Here is a 24165-nt window from a genome sequence, read left to right as displayed (position 1 = left end):
TCAGAGAGCCCATGCTTCAAATCGGTGTGAGCAGACTGGGGGCATATTTAGGGACCTGCTCCCCAGGTCTGGCTGGGCTTGATTCACCTAAGAGTTGTTTTTTCCTTTATGCCCCCTCTAGAGGGGATTTTTGTTGACCGGGGCATGGCTTTATGGTTTGGCTGTGTTCCTACAGAACTTCCACTTGTCCCTGCAGCCCACAGGGCACGTAAATTCAGTGTTGTATGCTTCTTGTAAATTACAGGGCTTTTCTGGCAATAAGTTACTGAATATTGTTTGTGTTAGGTGACTGAAGATGGGTATGTGGCCAGAGTGGTCTCTGACTAGGAGCTGGTCCTTTCTGCTCCATTTGGCCAAACACTTCTGTCCCTCTGCAATACAAACCATAGAAATAGGCTGGATTTAGGGTTTCAAAAACAAGTAGCCTGGGGCTTTCGCCAGATGCTTACATGCATACAGCTTATGTGTATACAGTAGCACAGCCTCCTCAGCTTTCATGCAACACATTGTGTATTAACACTAAAATGGTAACAAAAAGCCACTTTTTCTTGTCCCCTTGTAGGGTAGGGAGCTGGAGCCATTTGTGGAGAATGGCAGACTGGTGTCAGCACATCTGCTCCGTTTCTTTGAAGGTTAGGGATAAGGCTGTGTTTCCTGTACCCCATAATGTAAAGTTGGTAAATGTGAGCCAGACAGCTTTTTTTCCTTTGTGATTCACAACTTGAGACCATGTATTTCTGTCAGGGTTGCCCAAGATTTCTAATAAAAGTCACCACAGCACAGTTATTTGGTTGAGCCAAAATAAAACCACGATTTAAAAAAAAAAAAAAAAAAAAAGAATTAAAGCATAGCATTTGAGAAAGAAAAGCCATTGTGGAAGATTTCAAAAGAGAAAATGGCTTTTCTGCAAATATCAGTTTGTCACGCAGGCCAGTTTTATGTGGTGAGGCACGGAGCCAGAGGAGGTGGTGGGCAGGCGCCATTTTGCCTCAGCGGGGCCGGGTGGGCGCCATTTTACCTCACGAAGGGGCTGCGCAGGGCCTCCCCTCCTGCCTCACTGGAGGGAGCAGCGCACAGCAGGGCAGTGCCACAGGCACCCCTGTGGCCAACAGCACCAAAATCTCCAAAAAGTGTTAGCAGGGCTTGCCACCTGTCCCCCAGGTGTGTTTTACCATTAGAACCTGTGAGTAATCAGGGCCAGTGAGGGACAGCTCGGCTCAGCATGGTCAGTCAGGAGCCCACATACAGCACACTGCTGGGAGCCTCTGGAAAAAGGGTGAGTATATTTAAATTTTTATACATTTTTTTTCCACATAGGAAGACTTTGCAGCCTGGACCTATTTGCTTGCACCTACTGCGAGCGTGTAGGGGGTTTGGTTTCCACAAGGGTTTCCTCAGAGGGAGGGAGGCAGTGTGTGGAGACATGGTGGTGCTTGCCTGTGGTTTTTCCCAGCAGGGTGTGCAGGCACAGCGGTGGTAGCCAGGTGCTTGTCTTATCCCTTAGTTTCTGTCACCAGACAGCTTCCCATGGTCTGTACCCACCCAACCCTGAGGGCCCAGTGTCCCACAACTGCAGCCAGCTTTGTGCTCAGGCTACCATTATGCTATAAGGGGAATTGTGTAGAAAAAGTTTCCAGTGCACAGCCTCAGAAAGTGGGGACAGTTATCAGGTAATGCAGCTTATAGTTTGAGGATGGATTTTGGAAAGGACTTTTGAAAGTGAGTGGGTGACAGAATTTCCCTTTGCCTTGTAAAGAATGAGGAGCAGAAGGTGAGCAGACAAAGAAAGAACATGGCTGTCCGCACACCCAATGCTCTTGGAAAAAGCTGACCGGAGGTCACATTTCCATTTTGTACAACGTATGCTAATTCCCTTCTTATAAGTTTGTTGTCTGAAAGAAATACTCTTGCATCTTTTTTGCCTGTGAAGATGTGATTTAAGTGGGAGGTGACCCAGCTGTCTTCCCCTTCCCCACCATAACTTTGATTGCCCATTGGCTTCCCCAGCTTTCTCCTTCAGACACTGCTCATGCTTACACTATTCCCTGTTCCTGCATGCAGACTGTCTTTTGAGGCTGTGTTGTAGAGTGGTATATGCACACTTGTGTAGCTAGTCACTCAGATGGCCTATTTCTGTCAAGTGAAGTTAATGTGAACTGCTCAAGGAGAAGTTATTTTTGAGAAGACAAAGCTGCTGGTCTGTCTGGCATATTACTATTCTTTCAGGTCCTGTGTAAGATTTTAATTCCTCTGTCACATTTACTTTTTCCATACTAACCTCTTCTGCAGTTGTGCATTTATTCTCCATTTCTTAAGTGTGAATTGATAACACACAACATATATTTTGTTCCTATTGTCGTAGCCTTACAGCTGCTTTCCAGGGTCTTCAAGGTCCCATTATGTCTCCCCATGATGCTGTAAGGCAAGAAAGTGCCGCGGCTCTGGTTCCTGTTGAATAACCAAGAATCAAGGCTGACTTGGGAGTAGCAAACTTAGAGGATTCAGTACACACAACCCCCCTAACAGGGATCAGGGCTGTTTTCTTCCCTCTCCTGGTTCCAGGCATCAGGCAGCCTGTGGGATCTTGATTCCTTCTGGGAAGTGTTACTGGACTGAAACACTCTCTACAGATGTGACAGGTTTTATATAGAAAGAGAAAACCCACACCTTTAGGCCCTGCTGTCTGTGCTTTTGTGCTCCACCCAGAGCAAGCAGAGCTCAGGTTCCTCCCAAGGATACTGAAAAGCAAAGTTGACCATGCCTTTCAAGGAGGACTTAACTTGGCAGGGAACCAGCTCTGCCTTTACATTCACTGCGACCCTCTGCCTGCAGCAGGGCATAGCATTCTTGCTTTCCCAATCTGTCTAACAGAGAAGTCTCATCATTACTCTAGGAGCCAGCTAGAGCACTCCACGTTTACTCTGCCTGTTTAACAGTGTCACTTACAGAAACAGGAGCATTCAGAAGTCTGGGACATGGGAGAACACGACTCAAGAGGCAGGAAGTGCTGGCAAAGGCATGCTTCCTTCCTCCCCTTTCGAGGTCTCCTTAGTGGTAGCTGCCAGTGTTAGAAAGCAGGATAAGCCTAATTAACCATTGTGGAAAGTACAAAGGGAGGGGGCAGTCCCCATGAAGGGGCTGTTTGTGCTCTGAGTGGGTCCTGTGGTCAGGACCACACGTGGCTAGACTACCTAGAAATCAGGACTGCCAGCTTAGTAGGCAAAAGTGAAATCAACTTTTCTCTTGTCAGTGCTGACAGACACATATTTCATCTAATCCAAGTAGCTGGCAATCCCACTGCAACCTAAGGGCTTTTTACTCCTTTCTAATAAAGAGAACACTTTATAGTTTAGTGTACCTTCAGACATTATAACAGGGAGAGAGGGGAACAAGCCAAAAGCCATCTTCTCCCCTCCTACCACAAAGTTTCAATAGCCTTCAAAAAAAAAAAAAAAAAAAGCACCCAGAAAGCCTCCAGCTCATTTGCACTCCACAAGTCCCTCACTGGCATTAGCTGCAACAGCTCTCAGGTGAAACCAACAGAGCCCCATCTCCACAGCTGTGCCCACAAGGGGGAGTGGCAGGACCCAGCTGTAACCTGTGCCCTTCTGGCAGCGCTCCAAGAAGGCCTCCAGAACAGGGCTGCCAAACAGCAGAGGGAAAAGGGTGCCCAGAAGCTGCCTCCAGATCAAGGCACCTCACAGATTCCTCAGCTCTACAGCAGCTGCTGCAGGACAGCATTGCTTCCACACGGCACATGTGCTGGCACAAGGGCAGCAGGACTGCAGCCTGTCAGCCTCCCCATAAGAAGTATTCAAATGGCTGAAATACTCCCCAGAGGATTACTCCCCTACCCCAGCAGCTGGCCTGGCTGCTCAGCTGTTCAAAGCAACCACAGCCCTGGTCCAAAGCAGCCCTGCTGTCAGAGATTAGCCAGCAGGACTCAAATTCCACCACTTCAGCAGCATTTGGCTAAGTTAGCACCTTGCACCTGCATAGTTGGGGTCAGGACTGTCACAGCTGTGACACCACAGCACTGGCCCTACAGCTCCATTACCTTTCACCAGGTCCTCAGTTGCTGCAGCAGCCCCAACTCAGTCCCTGCTTGGGCATGGCTAGCAGGCAGCTTGGGAACAGCTGTAGCAGACACACTCCAAGGCATTGCATGAGCAGAGCGAAGGGGTTTCAAGCAAAGAGACGATTCACCAAGCTTATGTTCATGTGCCTAACTGCAACTACTTGTATTTGGTGCACGCGGGATCCAACAGCTCTACTGCTAAGGTAGCTTGAGTCACAGTAGGTCATGCTTTGCCAGCCATGTGGTCCAGCCCTGTACCAGCTGCAGGGCAGCAGCGTAAATAAGCACATCAGTGCATACTGAACCTCTCCCCCTGTCCACCCCTGTAGCACACACAGGAGCAAGCAAGTTAGAGCAGGAAACAGCAGAGAAAGCAGCCAGGGCAAGTTTGGGTTTATTTCACTATGCAGGGGTAAAGAAAACAAGACAAGCTGTAGCAGTTAGCTAAACTTAATGGCTTTGACTTTAAAGTCACCCTCCACAGCCAGGTATTGAATTTTCTCCATGCCCATCCGATTGGGGAACTCGAACTCCACTTCAGGCAGCTTCACCTTTACCTCTGTGGCATCGAAGGAGATACAGATCTGTAGGGAACCACAAAGAGGAAAGCTGATGCATCACTGGTCACAAGCCAGGCTCGGTGCAGGACAGTTGAGGTGGCCACTGGTGGCAGCATTAAGAGCCCCGAGCCCATCAGCGCCCTGTGCCAGGGCCTTACACAGACCCCCGGGGCCTCACCTCAATCTTGTCACCGTGCTGGAAGGGGAAGTCAGCCTTCCTGTCCTCCTCGCCCCACGCGCCGTCCTCCTTTGAGTTGCACACAATAGTGTTGACGTCCCCGTGGCAGTCGAAGCGAGGGTTGAAGTGCAGCATGAGGGTGCTGCTGTCCTTCCCCACGTTCACAGCAAACCTGGGGAGATCAAGTCAGTGCCAGGGAGATGCTCCAGCCACCCCGTGCAAGCTGAACCCAGCAGGAGCTCCATTACCCCCAGCAAGGGCAGGAGCCTGCTGGGCTGCAGCCCCCCTGCAGTGCCCCATCAAGCCATCTGCTGTCTCCTCACTCACCCTTTGGCATCAGACAGGATCTTCCCTTTGACCTTGATGCACTCTCCAGGCTCAACATCCAGCTGAGTAACAACCAGTCCCTGTGGGGCCAAGCGGCAGGAGTTAGTCCATCCTAAAGCAAGCCTTCCAGCCCTGCCTGGGCCGAGGCACGAGCCAGGCCTGGCAGACCTGAGGGCATTTGCAGTTCAGTGCTAGGGCAGAGACAGAGTCAGCCCCACCACCTTCACCAGGTCAGCAGCAGGCACTGGCACAGGTTTGCTAGCAGTTACGCAGCTTTTATAACATTACATCCTTCCCCTTCCCTAGGTGTGTCTCCAGCCTACAGGGGCTACCAAAAAGTTTGCACACTTGACTCAGAGCTGCATGCAGAAAGATAGGGGGCAGTGGAGCCACTGCTGGCTGCAGCCCACCGAAGCAGAACACCCCCAGGGAAGCTCTCATGGGGCAGACAAGGGCTATCCTATCCTCTGAGCCAGATTATTCAGTCCCCCAGCCTCACACCTCCCAAGTAGGGTTTAACATCCCCAGCCTAGAAGAAGCTGTTTGATGAGGTCGGGCGTAACTCAAGCCATGCTTTGGTGCCAGTGCTTCCAGGCTAAGGTACAATAATGCTGAGCTGCACCTAGCCTGATAAGCAGATAAGAAGGCAGATAAGGCAGGGAGGCTGCCCTCAGGCTGGTCCCATTGCTCACTTGGGCTACTGCTCCAGCACCCAGAGCCCCCTCAGATAGCCACCCAGCCCAAACGGTGCTCAGCCTCCTGTCTGCTCCCTGCTGGGGTCAGATCCCTGCAGCCGCTAAGCTGCTTATTGCTGTGGCACTAACACTGCCTTCTGGCTCTGCTTCTGGAGCCCCACAGGCACACAGCCCCAGTGGGGATCAGGGGGCAGACCTTTGGAGGAAAAGGGAGTTCAGGGCACAGTCAGCACACACTGCCATCCTGCTTTCCTCTGCTGCTATATTGTTAGCCCCATCCAGTATCCAAAACAGATTTTTTTCAGAAGGAAAATAAGGAGTTTAACAGGAAAATGGCATTCAGACTGGTCCCAAAACTTTAGAGCACTCACAGATACAAACATGCATTAAAAGAGCTTTCCCACTCAGATAACATGCTAGAGAAGAGGGGGGAAAAGAAAAACGTCTGGTCAACCCTAACTGTTCCTCCCACAGCCACATATCAGCCGAGCATTTCCTCTCAGCTAATCCTTTTCCTCTCCTACCTCTGGCACCAAGCCCAAACCCCGCAGGCAGGCAGGCAAACCCTAGTCCTGCTCAGCTCGGCGCGCCAGTCCGGCTCGAAGAGGGCACTCACTTGCTCCATGCTGCAGATCCCAGCCCCACCAGGCAGGACACCCCCAAGCCCCTGCTCCACAGCCCAGCGTGACTCAGCACCGAGCTCCAGCAGCTTAAATCCCTCGGGCAGGACCATCACATGATGGAGGGGGGGCGAAGAAGGGGATCGCTCGCAGCTGTTTGGGAGCTGGAGCTTTCCCAGCCATTTAAAGTGGGCAGTGGGAGATCTCTATTGATATTGCTCTTTGTGGGCAGGGTGTGTGTGTGATTTTTTAAAGCTGGCGATTGTTTGCTTCTGCGTGATCCTAGAAATCCTTACTGTAAGCTCTTCTAGCTGCTATGCCGTGTATGTTGGCTCGCAGCCCGAGTGTGGCTCCGTGCCTGCAGCGAGGTGCCTGCTTTTTGTTAAGTGATCCCTGCCTAAAACCGGGGCTGGAGTCCTCGTGTTACTGCTGCAAAGCGACTGCCTCGCAGAGTATGTGTGTGTGCATTCAACCTCTCAGCCTGGCCTCATGCTTGCAAGGAGACTGGGCTGCCGGGAGCCCCAGGGTATGCAGCGTTACTGCTTACAGTACAATAAAACCCCGGAGTTTGTGGTGTGCAGTGCCAGCGCTTAAAAAGTGCCTGAAAGTTGAGGCTGCTGGTGTGAGGCACAACTAGATGTGAGAATTCGGGCTGCAGCTTTTGAGAAGCAGCGTGATCTCGCTGGATCCATTCCAGTCTCAGACTCCAAAGGGAAAAGAGAAATGCTTTTTTGGCGGACAAAGAAGTTGGGCAGGGCTGACTGCAAGCGGCGAGAAAGGAGGCTGTTTTCCCAGCCGGCCCCTAACTCCTGCTGTTCACCTTTGCTCTGTCCCTTACAAGCACACCATCCCTGCCCCGAGGGGCTTTGGGGAGGGGAAGGCCAGGTCAGCTGGGTGCCGCATGTGGCTTTGGATTAGCCTTAGTAGGGTCCTCAGGCCTCTGTGCCTCAGTTTCCCTCGTGCATGGAGGGGCACAAATGGCTTGCAGCTCCACAGCTCCGCTTGTGCAACTTGGGTCAGGGCTGCTGTGTAAATGCTGCTTGCTGGTTAAGCCTTGGCTGGCCTGTGAGATACCGATCTGCAGATAGCATTAGGGTGGGCTGTGTGGGGCAGTTTATGCCACCGAGTGCAGGAATTTAGGGCTAGGTAGCAGAAGGAGACACGCTGCCATGCAGGGGGCTGCTGGCACATCAGCAGACCATGCTCACTGGTATGCATCCTGACTGCTCACACCATCCTTCACTCCTGCATCCCCCAACACCCATTTCTGAACACTCCCGAGGCATTTCTGCATCCTGTATGCCTCCAGGTGAATCAAAGCCAAGCTTCATTTGAACTAGAAAGTCACAGGTCTGAACTGTGACTGGGGTGTATGAAAGAAGGCAAAATGCTGACTAAAAGTACTGGTGGGCAAATCCCACACATCCTCTGGCCTCCAACTCACTCCCTGGCCATAGCACGTGTACACGAGGGCCACGCTGAAGCCAGAAGTCAGCTGCAGGAGCAGACCCGGTGCCCATAGCAAACGCCACCAGGAGCAGCATGGACAGCAGGGAGAAACCCCAAGAAATTCCACCTTAAGGTTGCCCCAGTCTCTGGCACGGTGTTAATGGGGATCACGTGTTAGAGGCTTTAGTCGCAGTTGTTCCCCTGTTTGCTGCCACGTGTGAGGGGTTGAGCAAATTCTATTTGGTCGGTTGGGTTTTTGTGTTTGTTTTCCATTCAGCTCTGCAAAACCCCTGGAGATTTCTCCTCCTTTCAGTGCTGCAGTGTTTTTTCTGGAGGCAGAGCTGCTGCCAAGTTGGGTGGTAGTGTCGGGGCCACGCAGTGCCATAGTGTTGTGCACCCCAACTCCCCTTCCAAAATGCACATTTCTCAGGGGCTGCTTTTTTTACCTATCTCCTCCTCCCGCCCTGTCGTTCAGGCCGGGAGCTATCTGTCTAATAGCACACAGGAGACCACAGTTTGTTTTCCTTCAGCACTCTGCACTGGCAGCCAGGTTGCGTGAGCAGCAAACCCTCTGGTCTTGCCCCTGATTTACAGCGCTCCTGGTCCTAGGTCCTGTGAAATCAGCAGCATTTAGTCTGAGGCAGCAGTGCCAAGATGCCAAACCGCCCGCCCAGCTCCAGGTCCCCAGCCCAAAGCCTTAGTTTCTCTCTCGATTTGCACAGACCGGAGGAAGACAACCAGCCAGTCTGATTTTCTCCTAACAGTCCCCAGAAATGCCCCAGATTTGCTTTTAAAAATATAAATGCCAAGCAGATGTAATGTGCTGATTATTGCTCTTCTTCATCTTCTGCAAGAGGAGGTCCGCCCTAGCCCTCGGCAAGTCTTATCTCTGGTAATGACGCCTGCCACTAGGAGTGACACGCTACAGGAGAGCTCCTCGCTTTCCTAGCCAAAGCCTACACTGCTCCATGGCCCAGTTCACTGAGTACAGACAGCTCCTTCCTCCGGTGCTTTCCGTAGCGGAGATCTGTGTCGGTGTCTGGGTGGGATCCTGGCCTCAGCAGCAACCCCTGATTACTCTCGCAACCTAAATACTTCTGCTAGAGTGGAAACTGTTTCTACAAGGCTGTCACCTAGTTAAAGCTATGTGGCACTCCCACTTAATCCCCTGCTACTGCTGTTGGTCTGATTCTTCCTGCTTTTCCTTTAGCAAGTTAGTAGGGATCTCCTCTCAGAAGTTTGTGGCTTTTCACCTGTTAAGTACTCCTAAACCCCAAAGAGTTGTAATGCTGTTTCTATGGACCTTTTGCACCAAAGATCCCTTCCACGGCTGGCTACAACGCTGACACCACCATGGTGTCCCCAGCTCTGTGCTACCCACAGGGAAAGCTTCGGGGCTGGCCTGGAGACCAGAAAGGAAATGGAGCCCTCCCTAACACCCCACGAGGAAAATCCTTTAGGCTGCTCTAGAAGATACCGGGCATGACTTGGGAGCCACAGCCCAGTCTGGCAGGAGGCCGGGACACCCTCCCAGCTCCTGTGGGCACCGAGCCTCCCCAGGCACCGTTTCAGAGGGGGATTTGTGCCAGGAAGAGGGTCTGAAGGCTCAGGCCACTTGGGATGCTAGCTGGGGTTGCATGGCCACATACCACCACAGCATTTTGATCCCAGAGCATTTCCTGATTTCAGCTTCCCCTCTATTAAAAAGGAAGCACCTCTATTCCAAGTTAATTAGAAAGTTAATTATAAAGAACTTCTTGCACCATCTCACTGAGCAATGAAAGCAGTTTGCTGATCCCTTCAGTGGGATTTAAAGTAAGCCTCATCATTTTTATATCCCTCATTAACACTGACCCAAGCTGACAATACCGGTGTTTCATCACTCAGGGGAGCAGACTCAATGGGAGCAAGATGCAAGCTGCCTAGGAGAACTGGGGCTCTGTTATTTTGAGTTTCTCCCACTTTTGCACATCCCCGTACTTGATAAATTTGCAGGTGGCAAACACCTCCTCAGCGTCTATTTCTGCACCTCTGAGGAGCTGTTTACGTTTGCCTGTTTGAGGTCCCCCCTACTCTCAGCTTAGTTGTGAACGCAGCACGGTTAGACCACCCCTCCGCCCCCTTCCTTACCACGTCAGTGTCCAAGGTGCACACCTGGGACAGACCTGCCAGCCCCCCTCCAACTGTGTATTTTCTAGAGGTCTGACAACGCTGGCAATTTGTGGCATTTATTTACAATATTGATGTTACATTTATGACAGCTACAATCACATTGCAACCTTCTGCAACAGGGAGCACGCCCTGAAACATTTTTCCCTGGGATACCTCAGCAGCGCTTCCCAGGCATGCTGTGTTCCTGTGGTCTAGCTCCAGATAAGATGAGCTTAATTTGTAACTCGTGATCACTGGCTCAGTGAGGGGAGACAGGCCATTACACCTCCCCTATCCTTAGCTGAATTAAATGTGTACAGGCCTTGAACTTGTTTACAAACACGCGAGATGTGAGGCCAGCTGGAAGGAGTGCACCTGCATTCCTCTCCCCGAGGTGCTCGGGCAGCACAGCTCGTTAGCTGGGTCTGGACCCAAAGGAGTGGAGGAAGATTACAAGCAACAAAACCTGTCCCAGTTAAGGCTAAAAGAAGGGTGTCTTGGCGGAGAGGGCTTACCGCTGGAGCTTGCCTTCTGGGCAGCTTTCATCTTGTGCAGCTCTGGTGGCTGCACACATGTTGGGGGCTCGCCCCACTCACAAGTTAACATCCACCGCTCAGTGCCATCCATAAAGCTGAACTTCCTGGGCTTTAGCAGGAAACCTGGGCTGCTTTTCTTGAAGCTTATTGTAGACCTGCTTGATTCTGGGCCAAAGGAATGGATCTGTACCAGCTAAGACTTGAAGGACTGTCTGTATCCACTCACGTGGCAGGTGACAGGTCCATGGTACAGACACTGCCAGGCCTGCTTGTCCTCAAGTTGTCTGGAGAGATGCAGGGGAACCTGGGCAAGTGTAACATGGATTGCTGGTAAAAAAGTAAAATCAACCTCCCCATCTTCCCCATACATCGGATTCAGGCAGTACAGGCTATGTCTTTGCTTTCCCTCAGCAGCTCAGAATAGTGATGTCTGTTGGTGCTTTTATTTCTTTTCTACTGTTTTCTAAAGCTCATTTTTCTTCATGTCCTTCTATGCAAAACCTGCAAGGCAGAGGTGTCCCTAGTACTGAAGGACCCTCAAATGGTTTTGTTTGGAACTTTGCTCAAACCAGAGGAGAAAAATACCTCACGCTGACTTGGAATAGAGTGGGACCTAACCTTCTGCGTCGGTCCTCTGTCCACTAAAGCTTCTCAGCAGCCTTAAGCTGGACTCGTTTAGCAGAGCTCTCTAGCCTGTCACGTAGCACGTATAACATGCCAGGATGGTTTAGAAACTGAAACCATCTGGAGTTCTTTCCCCACAGAGGCATTTCTGTGCCAGAACTGGTCTCCTCTGAGCCACCCACACAGTGAGAAAGGATTGTATTAAAGCTGGCTCAGATTTTTAAAATTCAAGTTTTAGATAGAAAAAAATATGTCAATCAGTATTTGAAAAATGCCTTGGAAAGAGCAAGTTGGTTACAAAATGTAGCAACAAACTTTGAATAAACACTAACCCTCTCCATTATCCCCAAGATACGAAAGTACCTTCAAAATGACCCTCCCTGGGTTGAAGTTTCTTCCTTTCCTGCCCTCGTCTCCATCACTACATGTCTTCCAAGCAGATTTAGAGTTCACCTGAAATAAACCTTGTGTCACGAGGGCTCCCTTGCTTCAAAAACAAGCTTTGACCTTCTCTGTGTATTGAAGTGCAACAACCAAAGACACACTCAGGTATAAGACCAACATTATTGGATCCCTTTAGTACAATGGTTTCATCAGCTGATTGCTAAATCAAATTAATGCAGGGGAGCATTCTAGGAAGAGCTATAAAAGCCTACTATTGACATTATAAAATCCTGTCAATATTTTGCGACACAATACCTTGCAGTTTGGGAGCACGAACCCTCCGCAGCCACACTGCAGCTCCCTGAGAGCAGAGAATGGGAATGATTTGGGGATTCTGGCAAGAAGCCATGACACTGAGGCGGTCATAAATAGCTGACCAGAAGGTTTATTTGGAGGTCATCTGAAAGCAGTGGTTAAAACCACCAAGGCAGAAGCATGGGGACTTCTTCGTGGAAGAGCAACCCCCACAGGCTCGTACCAGAGTGACTTCCCATGCAGCTGCCTGGCAGGGACACACATCACCCAGGCACCTCGGCCAGCATCCCCTCACAGCTGTGCTCCAGGCATTCCTATGAGGCTGGAGGCAGCAGTGCTGAGACAGTAGGCAGGAGACAAGACCAAGGGCAGTGACACCCACATAAAATGCCTGGGAAGTGCCCTCGAAACATGGAATGTCCATGCCAGGGTGCTCCGTGGCCAGTAAGTGAGAGCAGGAAGACTGGCTGTTTCAGCTGCCGTGTGGGTACGGGGTCTGCAGCGGCTGCCAGCCCCTCACTGGTATCTTTGGGTTGCTGTTCTCCAGGCAGCTTCTCCCAGCAGAGTGAGCACCAGCGCATCAGTACTTGATGAGTTGCAGTGGATGCCAGGGAGCACGTGGGAAGAGAAGACAGCACATCCACCTCCTCCGCACAGGACTAACGGCAAGGGCTACTGAAATTCCTTGCAGTGAACATGAGCACCACAGCTTGCAGATACTTTGGGCTACTGCTTTGGTGCCCGAGCCCAGGAATCTCATCTCATCTCATCTCTTGGACCCAGGCGAGAGGCAGAACCACCAACACAGCTGGATGGCTGCAGCAGCACAGGCTTAAGGGACACTGAATTGGGTTGTGGGTGGTGTTAGGGGTAGGAAATGCCAGGCTTGGTAACCTAACATGCAGCGCAAGTCTTCAGCCATTCCACAGCTGCCATCCTCCCAGGTAGCTGCTGGACCTTTTTATGGAAAGGCCCGGAGTTGGCTCCGGCTGTAAATCAGTATCAAAGGCAGGCAGATCATTTGGTCGTCTTCCATTATTGATGACAGGCCATTTCGCGGGTGACAGCTGAAGAAGACAGGCAGTTAGAAATACGGATACACAAAAAGACCTTGAGAAATGTTCTTGCAAGTGGTAGTTCAACAAACTCTGTTTGGTAGCAAGAATGTCATTACTGAGCACTGTGGGCAGAGCAGAAACCCAGCTCCTAAATCCCCTGAAGGCTGTTGTGAGCTTGCTTGGAGCTCCTGGGTGGGTCCCTAAAGAAACTGGCTGCAGCAAGATGAGACGAAGCAGTGGAGAGCCCTGAGCATCTCCTCGCATCTGTGGGATGCAAGGAGAAAGGAGGGCAGACAGGATTTCTCACACCACCAGGAAACAGGAAATTGGGAGAGGGCGAGTTGTGCGAGAGCCTCAGCCATGACTCATGGTTGCACCATGCCCCCGAGGGCAGGAGCAGAACAACTTAACACAGCCACCACCACGTTAGTCAGCCAGAGGTGGCAGGCTCTGCCAAGGCACACAGAGACACTGCCCTCGCTGGCGTGGGGGAGCAGCCAGCTGTCTGACACAGGCTGCCAGCACATAACCCCACAGAAGCACCAGCCCCAGGATAAACAAGCATCACACCTGTGAAAATCCAGGTGAGTGCAGAACCCAGGGCAAGCACCACTACGTCCACCCTTCCCCTTGGTCCCCAGCAGGAGGAAGGGGACTCGTCTAGCTGCTGCATCTGTGTGCAGGGCTGTTTGGTCACCCCCATGGCCCCCCAGCAGCTACAAAGCCATCCAGCCTGAAATCAGCAGGTGAGCGCTGTCAGGAAGAGCGGTCTTGGCGTGAGGAAGCAACCAGGAACCAAGGGAGAAACCAGCAAGAAACTGCAAACTCCTTAATTCACCTACTCGGTGTTTGTAAAGCAAAAAAAAAAAAAACAAAAAAAACCCGAATGCAATGCAAGGAACGCCTGAACAGAAAGATGAAGGTTTTCCTCCAGCATGCCATTCAGCTGGTGACTAAACCAGCTCCAGGTTTATGCAAAGCAAAATGGGTACGTTCCCTTGTCTGTGCCCACCCGTGTCTCTGCCTGGAGGCAGTGCTGCCAGGCTCGCTGACCTCCTCTGGACGGTCTTTATTAGAGCCTCTTGCCTAGGAGCTGCCCTGCCTTGGGAAGAGCATTTCACTGCCTTAAGAAATAATCATTTAAGCCACATCTACTCGTGGAGATATCTGACTTTGTACAGTGCCATGCAGTTGCTTGTCTTCTTCTGGAAACAGATGTGGTTTAACATATACATGCTATGTGTTAGGAAACAAAGTTTCTCACCCCCCCCCACCCTTCTTGGAAGATGCTTTATACTTAGGGATTTGTGAGTTTTGTCAGCTTCTGGTGCTTGCTGCAAACTGGTGTCTCCTGCCTGGCACAGGTCTTGTCTTTGCCTTTGTACTGCAGTGAGCACAACTGAGATGGGGAGAGCAAATACGAGATAACACGCGTGTGCCATATGAACCTGCAGCAAAAAAAGTTAAATCAGGGTTTAAGCCTCACCTTTACTGTCACTAAAGTTGCGACTCATGCACAGAGCTGAAACCCGGCTGAAGTATTTTAACGTAAGAGACTATCCAGGTAGGGAAAAAGCAAGGCTAGTTGCTAATGAGGTTGAACTCTTTTATGCACGTGTCTTATAAGGGAATTTATCCCTTCTAGCGCGGGAGGTTAGCAGTTCACTCTCTCCTATGGTGTTCAGCAGGTGCCTAGGGAAGGTGGCGGGGGCGACTTGGTGCCCGTTGGCAGGAGCACAGCCCCTGGGGAAGGGACGGCGCCGCACTCAGGGCACAGTGCGGGTGAGGACAAGGTCACAGCGCAGGGTCCCACCCTGGTTTCCCAGCCTGCCTACTCAGATGCGTGTGTGGGCTGAACCGGAGGCACTGGCATAGCCAGGGATATGGAGCAATGCCGTGACACGCAGGCTTCCCCTGGAGAAAAGCCCCGAGGAGGCCAAAGCCACAAGAGGGTGGAGTACGTGGGGGGCAACACTGCTGCCCCTGAGCTCTGCACAGCCCCTGCCAAAGCCCTACGGGGGGAGCAGCAGCCCCTCAGACAAGGGCTGCGGCCCCACGCACACATGATGAATGAATAGCCCAAATCCTGGCACTGCAGATACTGCCCCAGCGCAGGGAGAATCAGGGGAGATAAGGAGGGCGAAGTGCTTGCTGGTGGAGGGAGCCCAGCTCAGCGTCCCCGTGACAACACCACGCTCCCCAGTACGTGTTTTCTGCGCTTGCTGCAAGCGAGCCTCAGGACCTTCCCCTTTCCCCTCAGCAATGCTTTCTGTTTACCCGTTGGCATGCAACTGCCCCGCGGACTTTGGACAACCTGTGATAACATCCACCCCGTGCTGGGCCGTGCAAAGCTGTTTGTCACCCGCTGAGTTACAGGAACCCAGGCGTGGGGCACTGCTGCAAATTCTCCTGGCTGCCACTTCTAAAATACTCTGGGCTACCTCAGGTACAACACAACACCTTTGCTGTTATCACATCCATCGGTTTATTCCTCAAGGCCATAGCTGTGCCTCAGGAGAACGGAAAGAAAAGACCCCAACCCATAACCAACCTGACAGAGGCCCAGCACTAGGGGCAGCTGCGGTGCCACATCTTGAGGGACCTTGGTCACTGCTTCCCACAGCAGCATTACAGACACAAACCAAGGACCAGCCATCACAGACCGAAGTGTTTGTGTGGAGGAACTTGTGATGGGTTTGATGGTTGTTTCCTTCACAGCAGCAACCGTGACACTAAGAAAGCCTTGGTTTTAAGTATCCAGCTTACACCCACGTGAACCAACACAGTGCACCTGCCTAGCAAACACCACCACGCAGAGGCAAGAGCACAGGAAGTCTCTATCAGAACAGTATGGTATGGGTTTTGTGTTCCCCTTCAATGCCATCAGGGCTGAAGAGATGCTAATGAGCCCAATAAAGGTATATTACAGAAATAAATTCAGCTTTTCTTGCTTTGCTCGCTCTTTATGAGCAGGCTGCACAGGAGGGCAGTCCTGAGCCCTGGCACACATTAGAAACACAGGCGCCCTATACAGATTTTTAAGTACCCTGCCCTTTGAATCATTTAAGCTCTCCAGAACCAGGTTTGCCCCAGCAGGTCAGGCTGTCTGCTCGGGTGAAGGGAGCACAGCCCTCACAAAATATCCCAGCTTTTTAGATAGGCTATTGCCCTGGCACTTGCTGCGGTGGGTGAGGCAGGTAACTGGTGCCTCAGCACCTGGTAGCACCCAGATACTCAGCTACGTAAGGCTCTGGCCTCTCTAGCAGGTCTGGCTAACACGAGCGCTTCAGTTGTGCAAGGAAGTGCATTATTTTTCCTATCCAACACCTCTTAAAACAGCTTGCTTTTTTGTGTCTTTTTCCTGTATGTTCTCTTTTCCCTTTCCCTCCCTCTGAGGACTAAGATACTCTTCTCCTTTTTACTACCCTTTTCTTACAGTCAGCAATAACATGCTCTGTTCCGACAGTTTCCTACCTCTCCCCCATATCCATTTTATACTCTCCCTATAAAAAGTCCCTTTTATTTCAAAATCTGCGTAACTAAGACACAACCATGTTTACCTAACTGCAAAATGAAGCTAATGAAATCATGTTTTTTTTTTCTTCTTTCTTGCTAATTCCCCTTCCTGCTGCTGCTCTCTAGGCAAACTACAAGAGCTCAGGAAGCAAACCCTGCAAAGGGTAGGAATGAAGCCTTCCCCAGCCTCCTTTTAAGCAGACTATACTGACTGCTGAGGCTATGCAAGGGGATAGGTACTATTATTTTGTTCAGGTTTGGGGCTTATACATGTGACTGGGGGCATGCAGATCAGGGAAGAATATCCTTAGATAGTCTTAGACACTTTCGAGGTGGGAATGTTGTTGTTTACTCTGTTTGTTGATTTTTTTATTTATTTATTATTATTAATATTATTGTTGTTGTTTTTAATTGTTAAAGATGTTTCTTTTGAGCTAATATTTTTAAAATTTATTTTTCTTTTTCAGTTCAAGTAAGTTCTTTGGATAGTTTTCCTGAACATATCATCATTAAATGTTTCTGCTAAATCATTTTAAGCTGATATCTCCAAGTATTTCCCTGCTGACTGTAAAACAAACCTACTTGTTTGCTTATATAGCTTACGTTGGGGATAAAGAGTGCTGTTTTGGCTAAACTGAGAATTCAACTTCCAATGCTTTGCAGTGCAACTTAGCTTCCAGAGACAATATTTTTTCCTCTGAAGGGCTAACAGCTCTGGTTTTAATGGGGATATTTCCTGCAGAAAATTCCACAGTTAATTGGTTTTTCCTTCTTGCAAAGCCCACCCTGCTAACCCACCACCTGGTTCTACTTGCAGTACATGTTGTCATCAGAAATGCTAACTTTAACAAGATTTCATAGCACTCGGGCTTGTTTCATTACTTGTTTAAAATCTGCAAGACGTTCATCTCACGCCGGAGTCGTATATAAATAATTTAAACCCATTGGCATTTGTCACAGTAGAACAAAGTAGATCTTGTGTGATGGATTCCTGGATGCGTGCATTTTTAACTGCAAATTCCCTTCCTTGCTGCTTCAGAAAGGTGCTGTGGTACAAAGGGCGTCCTGGCCATTAGCTTCAGTTACTGCCATTCTGCTGTGCTGCTTATCTGCTCTGCCAAAGAATGCCTTTTAATTGCATAAAAGTCTTCTGGGCTGCATGAGCTGAGGTACGACAGCTGCTCTTGTATTCAGCCCTTGTGCAGAGGCTTGTTTAAAAACAAAAAATCAACCACCCTGAAGCATGGTAGCTTGTTACCAGCTTGCTGCTCTTTGATTGGAAAGCTTCACATATATTTGGTGTGTTTGTAGATGGGAAGCTCCCTCAGAGCTGGAGAGCTTTCATTTGCTGGCTGGGAGGAGCTTCATATCTTCAAGGAATGGCTCTGCCATAAAATGTGACTCAACTTGAGGTTTACCCCACTCAGCATAAATGATTACTGGTTTAAATGCTAGCCTTGCACACTCCTGGGGCTTGAGAAGTCATTCCACCAAGCTAAAATGATGAAGACCCTGTGAGCAAAGGGCCGTTTGTGACTAACAAAGGCTTGATAGCTGAGCAGTCACATCGCACTGCCAGCTCACCTGGGCAACTGGTGTTAGTAAAGGCTGCAGCATGAATCTAAGCCCAGTCACAATCTGGAAACGTAATTGGGACCTTACCAGAGGCTCCATGAATCAGGCAAATGTCCACCTCTGCTGTGTTGTCTGCTTTTAGCAATCCCAGGAGCGGGCATGGCAGCACGCAGCCCTGGAGGTGACAAGAAGAGGGGGTATTGCACTTTCAGGGTTACCTGCTTGCTAACTTTGTAAGACCCAGGGTTTTACAGGTATGGGGTGGGCAAAGGCTACTGAGTGAATGCCCTCCCCCCCCACTCCCCGAAGGACAAGGCTCTCAGAGTTCAAAGCAGATGGGTAGAGATAAGCACTGGAGAGCAGCGGGGTGGACTTTATCATCATCGGCTGTAAAGTGGGAGGTGTGTTTTCAAAACTGATGTGAGGCGAGGGCAGAGTCCTGCTGCGCATTAATCCACGCCGTCCTGTGTTTCAGGGTGGTGCCAAATCAGATGCCTGGATTGGGTGTGAGCGGAGGAGCCACGTCCACCTGTAATGAGGAAACAGCGGCGTGCACACAAGTGGAAGGGGCCAGGCAGGCTGACGAGTAAGTAGCAAGGAGGTCAGGAGCACTCTGAAGCTGAGATGCTCAGGCTGCACCTGTGTGTGTGTCCGTGGGTGGGCTGTTCCTGGGGGACTGAACCTCAGATGCCTGCATCACACTGCCTGCTGACCGTAGCGGGCTGGAGATCAATTCCACCCTTTCTGTGCAAGCAAACCCAGAGGGTGAGGCTTTCTGAGGGGTAAACAGCTGGTTATTCCCACAAGCAGTGACTGAGTGCTTTACAAAACAGTGTGGTGTGCAATACTACCAGCGTCAGTGGTCTAAGGACTAAGTAATTCTAGGATGAAAAAGAGTGAATGTGTACAGGGAAAGGTTTCTGCAGTTCCAGGCTTCCTACGGGTTGCCTTATAATGTAAAAACTGGGGAATGCAGCTTGTCTGTGTCGTCCCTACAGGTCAGCAGTGTTCGCAAAGGGCCTTCCCAGGTTTTTGTTAGGCTGCTGACCTGAAGTACTGCTGGGGAGATAACGTTGCTCTTAAAAGGATGACAGACAAGCCCTGCAACAGTGTGCAGGGAAAAGAAAAAAAAAAAAAAAAGCGTTACTTAGATTTGCGTCATGGAGAAAGGTCGTGGAAAGACTGTAAAACGAGAACCCCAAGGTAACATTGTCCTGCTCAGTCTTTGTCTTAGAAACGCCAGAGATATTAGGGGGCAAAACCAGCTGCTTCAGAAGCTTTGGGCGTCTGTGAGCAGAAGTATGCTCTCCCCCAGACAGAGGAGGGGTAATGGCCACTCCAGGGAAGGAGCCTTGTTTCTGATCGCACAATGTATGTGTCCTGTGCCCTCAGCTAGCTCTAGTCTCTCCACAAACTTCTTTCTATTTGTATTTCTTCCCTGAAGCTCTCTGTATGCCAAGGCTCTGGCATGCCTGGTACCCCCCACCAGCGGGTTGCTTTTCAGGGCTTCTAGCTGAAGCTCAGGGAAGCCTTTAGAGAGCGCTTCCCCAAGGGAGCCTGGTGTGCGGCGTGAATTGTGGCAACAGCTCTGAGTGTGGTGGAACAGACTTCAGCCAGCAACAGCTGCTTTGCACGTTTGTGTTAATCCAGGCTCCAGCCCCCAGCTGGAAGTAAGAGGAAGGGAGACACCGAGGGCTCCTGCTGCAGGAGTCCTGGGGAGCCCTCCAGGTGCCCGTGCCAGTGGCTCAGAGGTCGTGTCAGAGCTGAATTTCTTGTGAGCTCAAGTTTGCATTGAACTCTTCTCAGAGCAAGGAGTGATCGTTCACAGGATGCTGCCTTGGTTTGCTGAGTTCGCTCTTTCCTTTGCAAAAAGGAGAAAACCGGGCTGGAAAAAGGCCACTACCTTTTGTGGCCACAGAGACAGACAGACGAGCTTCCCTTCTGCAAGGGAAGAGTTCCTCCCTCAAACCCCAAGCAGAGCGGAGACCTCAATTAGGGCTTGAACGCGGACTCGAGGCATTCCCCGGCACGCATGTTATGCAACGGTCAGGTTCTGCTGCCCCGGGTCCTGTTTCTCCCTGAAACTGCAGGCATTGAGGCACATACCTCAAATACATCAGCAGTCCCACCTCCTGCATGTCATTCTCTTATTCCTCTTGATCCGGTGGGATTTCTAAAGCCCATGTGTGGTTTGAATGACCGTGCTGGATGTCACTTCCTTGCACCTGGGCCCCATTCAACCCCAAAACACCTCTGAGGCAATTTAGGACTGGGGTCTCTGGGGAAACACAGCTCTGGCTGCAACACTTCCTTAACCCCACGAGCCTGGGGCCCGCGCCGTGGCACAGCTCCTTGTCTGTCCAACCCAGATCCCTGTGGTGATGCTCTGTGACCCCGAGGTGTGGGAACGGGCCTCTGGAGCCACAGCACGGGTACCACTTCCCCGTCCTGCGGGGTGAGGAGCAGCACACAGAGCGGGGGCAGTATCGGTGCTGCTGGGCAGCCTGGGGCAGCCGTGGGGAGGAGCGGGGCCGCGGTGCTGCCCTGCATTCCTCTCTGCGGGGACTGGTGGGCGAGAAGGGCTGAGGAACGGGGCAGGTGTGTTACCACCCTCCTCCCCTCGCGGCTCTCTGGCTGCCGCCCTCTGCCACAGTCGCTCTGTGAGGGCTCTTGCTGGGAGGCCGGACCCAGACCAACCGCATTTTTAATGGTGGGGCTCATCCTTAATCTGCTGGCGTTAGAAAGGGAGCCAGAGCTACTCCCCAGAATTTCGATGGTGCAAGCAAGCGTTTTGCAAGCCCCAGGACTAGCAGCAAGCTGTCCCTGGAACACTCTGACCTGGTTGGGAGGCTGTGAGCATCACAGCAGAGCCTGAGACCTCAAACCCACAGTCCCACAAACGCTGGCGGTTGTCGGTGCCCCCAGCAGCTGGTGTCTGCCCTGTGGGCTGCCTCCCCGGGTTCAGACACATATCCAGCCGAGGAGCCACATCCTCTCACTCGTAGAAAAGCAAGAAATTGGAGGGAGAGCAGAGAGACTCGGATAACATTTCATTGCAATAATTTAAGAGTACATTCCTCAAGAGGACCAGCCTGCTTCGTGGCTCCCTGTGCCCACCTGGCCTCCCCTGGGTGCGCCTCCAGTGGCAGGGGTGCCGGGGAGCTGTTTCTCAGTCACTCTCACTGCTGACCCGGTGGGACGCTGCCCCGCGGCTGCGCTGCGGCTTCAGGCAGGCGGCCAGCGTCGCCCTGCCGGCGGGCAGCGAGGCCTTGCTGACGGAGGACACGCTGCGGGCCAGGGGCTGTGTGGGGAACATGATGGTGCCCCGGGGCGCCTGCAGGAGCTGCCAGATCTCGCCGGAGGTGTTGCCGCCCAGGTACTCCCAGGGCCGGCGCCCGCTGCCATCCCTCACCTGCACCTGGCACCCCAGCTGCAGCACCAGCACCTTGATGACGAGCTGGTGGCCGTGTATGGCGGCCAGGTGCAGCGGAGTGTAGCCGCAGCCCGACCTCACGTCCACGTCCAGGGACAGCCCGGCCTGGCGCGCCGCTCCCGCCAGCTCCTGCAGGCCCGTCCCGTCCCCGTGCTTGGCCAGCCAGTGCAGCACCGTGAAGCCCGTCACGAAGTCCCGCTGCAGGGCCAGCTCCGGCTCCTCCAGGAACAGCCCCCGCACCTGGGCCCAGCGCCCCGCCGACACTGCCACAAGCCAGGCGTGCTCCCGCCGCCCCAGCGGCACCACCAGCCCCCGGTTTGGGACGTGCACGGGGGAGCTCTTGGAGGGCAGGCTGCGGGGCAGCCCCCCTCTGTCGTCCTGCAGCGATGGGGGGACGCCCTGCACCTCCAGCAACGCCAGCTGGCACCTGATGCTCCTGAAGACAGGCAGCGGGGCTGCGGGGCCGCTCTCCGGGGCTTGTGGTGCCCCCGTAGGGGTCAGCGGGGGGGATTGGGAGCAGGGGGGCAGCACCGTGGGGCTGGCTGGTGGTGGCGGGGTGAGGGGTGAGGGCAGGCTGGGGGTGTGCAGCAGCGGGGCTCGGGACCGTGCTGGTCCATTGGGTGGCACCTTGGGCCCCTCCGGCTGCGGTGGGGATGGGGACAGCCTGGTGGGGAGGTGCTGCAGGGACCTGGACTGGGATGGGGGCAGCCGGGTGGAGGGTAACGCATCCGGGCACGGTGAAAGCAGTGGGGTCTGGGGTGGGGAGCGCTCAGCAGTGAGCGTCTGCAAGGACTGGGACTGGGACAGGGGCAGCGTCCCCGGAGCTGAGCGACACAGCGGGGACTGCGACAGGGGTGGCTCCCGGCGGGCTGGCTGCGGGGTCCGGGCTTGGGGTGGCCTGCTGGGGGGTGGCACCCTGGGGCTTGGGGACAGCAGCAGGGGCTGGGGTGGCCCGGCAGGGGGTCGTACCCCTGAGCCTGCCGAGGGTGGCGGGGCCTTGGGTAGGGGCAAGCGGGCAGCGGGCAGCGGTGGGGACTGGGATGGGGGCAGCCTGGGGCCAGGGGGCAGCGGCAGGGACCGAGCAGGGGGTGGTCCCTTGGGGTCCGCCGCTGGCAGGGACCCCGCGGGGGCTGCCCCAGAGGGCGGCAGCCCCCGGGGAAGGGCCGGGGAGCGGGCAGGAGCGGCGGGGGGCGGCTGCGGGGGCCGGTAGGGCGGCGGGGACACGAAGAGCGCCGTCCCCGACCCCAAAGCCAGGGGGCGGCTCCGGTAGGGGGGCGGCCGGGCGGCGGCATCGCGGAGCGCCCGGCGGCACTCGCAGCACAGCCCCCCGCGGCCCCGGGAGGCGCAGCCCCCCGACACGGCTCCCGGGGGGTGCTGCCCCTTCTCCAGCGCCTTCCCCGGCGGGCCGGGCTGGCATGGGGGCGGCGGGGGTCGCTGCTGCTTCTCCTCCTCCTCCTCCTCCTCCTGTTCCTCCTCCTCCTGCGGCCGGTGCTCCCCCGGCGGCGGCAGCTCCTCGTCGAGGAGGTCTCGGTACCTGCGGCGGAGGACGATGTCCTTGGAGGCGCCGGGGCCGGCGGGGCGCACGGTGGCCACGGAGTTGACGAGGCGCTTGAAGCGCTCCCGGCGCTCGCCCCGCTGCTCGGCCGTCAGCGCCGGGTCGCGGAGGAAAGCCTGGAAGTGGCGGAGCAGCGCCGCGTTGGGGGCTCGCCCGCCGGCCCCCCACAAGAAGTCCAGCACGGCCTCCTGGCTCAGCTCCCGAGCCATCCTCGCAGCTCGGCTCCCGGGGCTCGGCGCCGCTCGGCGGGGCGCTGCCGCTGCCGCAGCCCTGGCCGGCCGGGGAACCCGCCTCCCGCCCCGCCGGGCCTCTCCGCCCCCATCGCCCTCGCCCGGGGTGGCGAGGAAGAGGAGCAGCCGGGCACTGAGCTGGCCGTGCTCAGTGAAAAACCGTCTCGGTGCTGAGCTGGGGGTGGTCTCCGTCCCCTGCCCTCCTCAGAGCCCCCTGGGAGCCTCTCTGACACCGCCAGAGGACCTTGCACCCCTTGGGGGACTCTGTGGCTCGTGAGAGCTGGCAGTGAATGGGGATGGACGGGATGTGGTGGGGGTCAGGGTGGCTGCTGTCACACCTGCCGGGCATCGTGCCCCCGTATGACAGCTGCACACAAGCCCCACGAGTGTCTCAAGTCAGGTTGCGTCTCGTATCATCTCCACGTTCACTGAGGGAGGTCAGGCAGGACCCAGGGATCTGGTTTTGGTTGTGTCTCCAATGCTATCACCACTTGTGTGTACATCACAGCTGAGGAGCACGGATAAGGTCAGTGCCCCATATGCACCAGGCAAGCTCCAGCCACGTCCCAAGGAGTTTGGGGTACAGACAGTGGGAGGAAAGCGTGCAAGAGAGTTTTTTTCTGTGTTTTATTTATTTATTTATTTATTTGCTTTCTGTCTTGCAATCAAGGAATAGAGGCACAGAGGGACTGAGCTCAGTACAGACTCTCTGGCTTTAAAGAAGCCTGGGTCAGGCCCTCAGTCATGCTCCAGAAGTCTACGGCAGGCTCTCAGGTGACCAGAAATATTTTTAGCTGCCTGTCCTCTGGACAGCCACTGCAAACCCAGAAGCGTGCACGCAACCTTCACAAACCTGAGGCAGAGATTGCAGTAGATGTTGT

The 24165-nt window shown here is 53.4% G+C and overlaps 3 protein-coding genes across 4 annotated transcripts in view; 1 reads left to right on the top strand and 2 right to left on the bottom strand.

The window, feature by feature from the left end:
• Positions 1 to 4454: 4454 nt before the first annotated feature.
• On the bottom strand, positions 4455 to 18211 carry LOC137855167 (16 kDa beta-galactoside-binding lectin). 2 transcript variants are annotated; one of them, XM_068679299.1, is made up of 4 exons: positions 18154 to 18211; positions 5144 to 5223; positions 4817 to 4988; positions 4455 to 4662 (listed from the first exon to the last, which is right to left on the bottom strand). In XM_068679299.1, the coding sequence occupies exons 1-4, from the start codon at positions 18163 to 18165 to the stop codon at positions 4519 to 4521; spliced, it is 408 nt and encodes a 135-aa protein (XP_068535400.1). In that variant the 5' UTR covers positions 18166 to 18211; the 3' UTR covers positions 4455 to 4518. The 2 variants fall into 2 exon arrangements, with proteins under 2 accessions (XP_068535400.1, XP_068535399.1); XM_068679298.1 differs by lacking the exon at positions 18154 to 18211 and adding an exon at positions 6455 to 6610.
• A 306-nt stretch (positions 18212 to 18517) lies between these two features.
• SEPTIN11 (septin 11) overlaps positions 18518 to 24165 on the top strand; it is a 65432-nt gene continuing 59784 nt past the window's right edge. The window contains exon 1 of the mRNA XM_068679281.1: positions 18518 to 18652. The gene's annotated coding sequence lies outside the window, so the exon portion shown is untranslated. The remainder of the gene's footprint in view (positions 18653 to 24165) is intronic.
• SOWAHB (sosondowah ankyrin repeat domain family member B) lies at positions 19219 to 23532 on the bottom strand. Its single transcript, XM_068679271.1, has one exon. The coding sequence runs from the start codon at positions 23261 to 23263 to the stop codon at positions 21236 to 21238; it is 2028 nt and encodes a 675-aa protein (XP_068535372.1). The 5' UTR covers positions 23264 to 23532; the 3' UTR covers positions 19219 to 21235.

This window comes from Anas acuta, chromosome 4, assembly GCF_963932015.1.
Source record: "Anas acuta chromosome 4, bAnaAcu1.1, whole genome shotgun sequence".
Taxonomy (NCBI): domain Eukaryota; kingdom Metazoa; phylum Chordata; class Aves; order Anseriformes; family Anatidae; genus Anas; species Anas acuta.
This window is presented reverse-complemented; position numbering and strand designations above follow the sequence as displayed.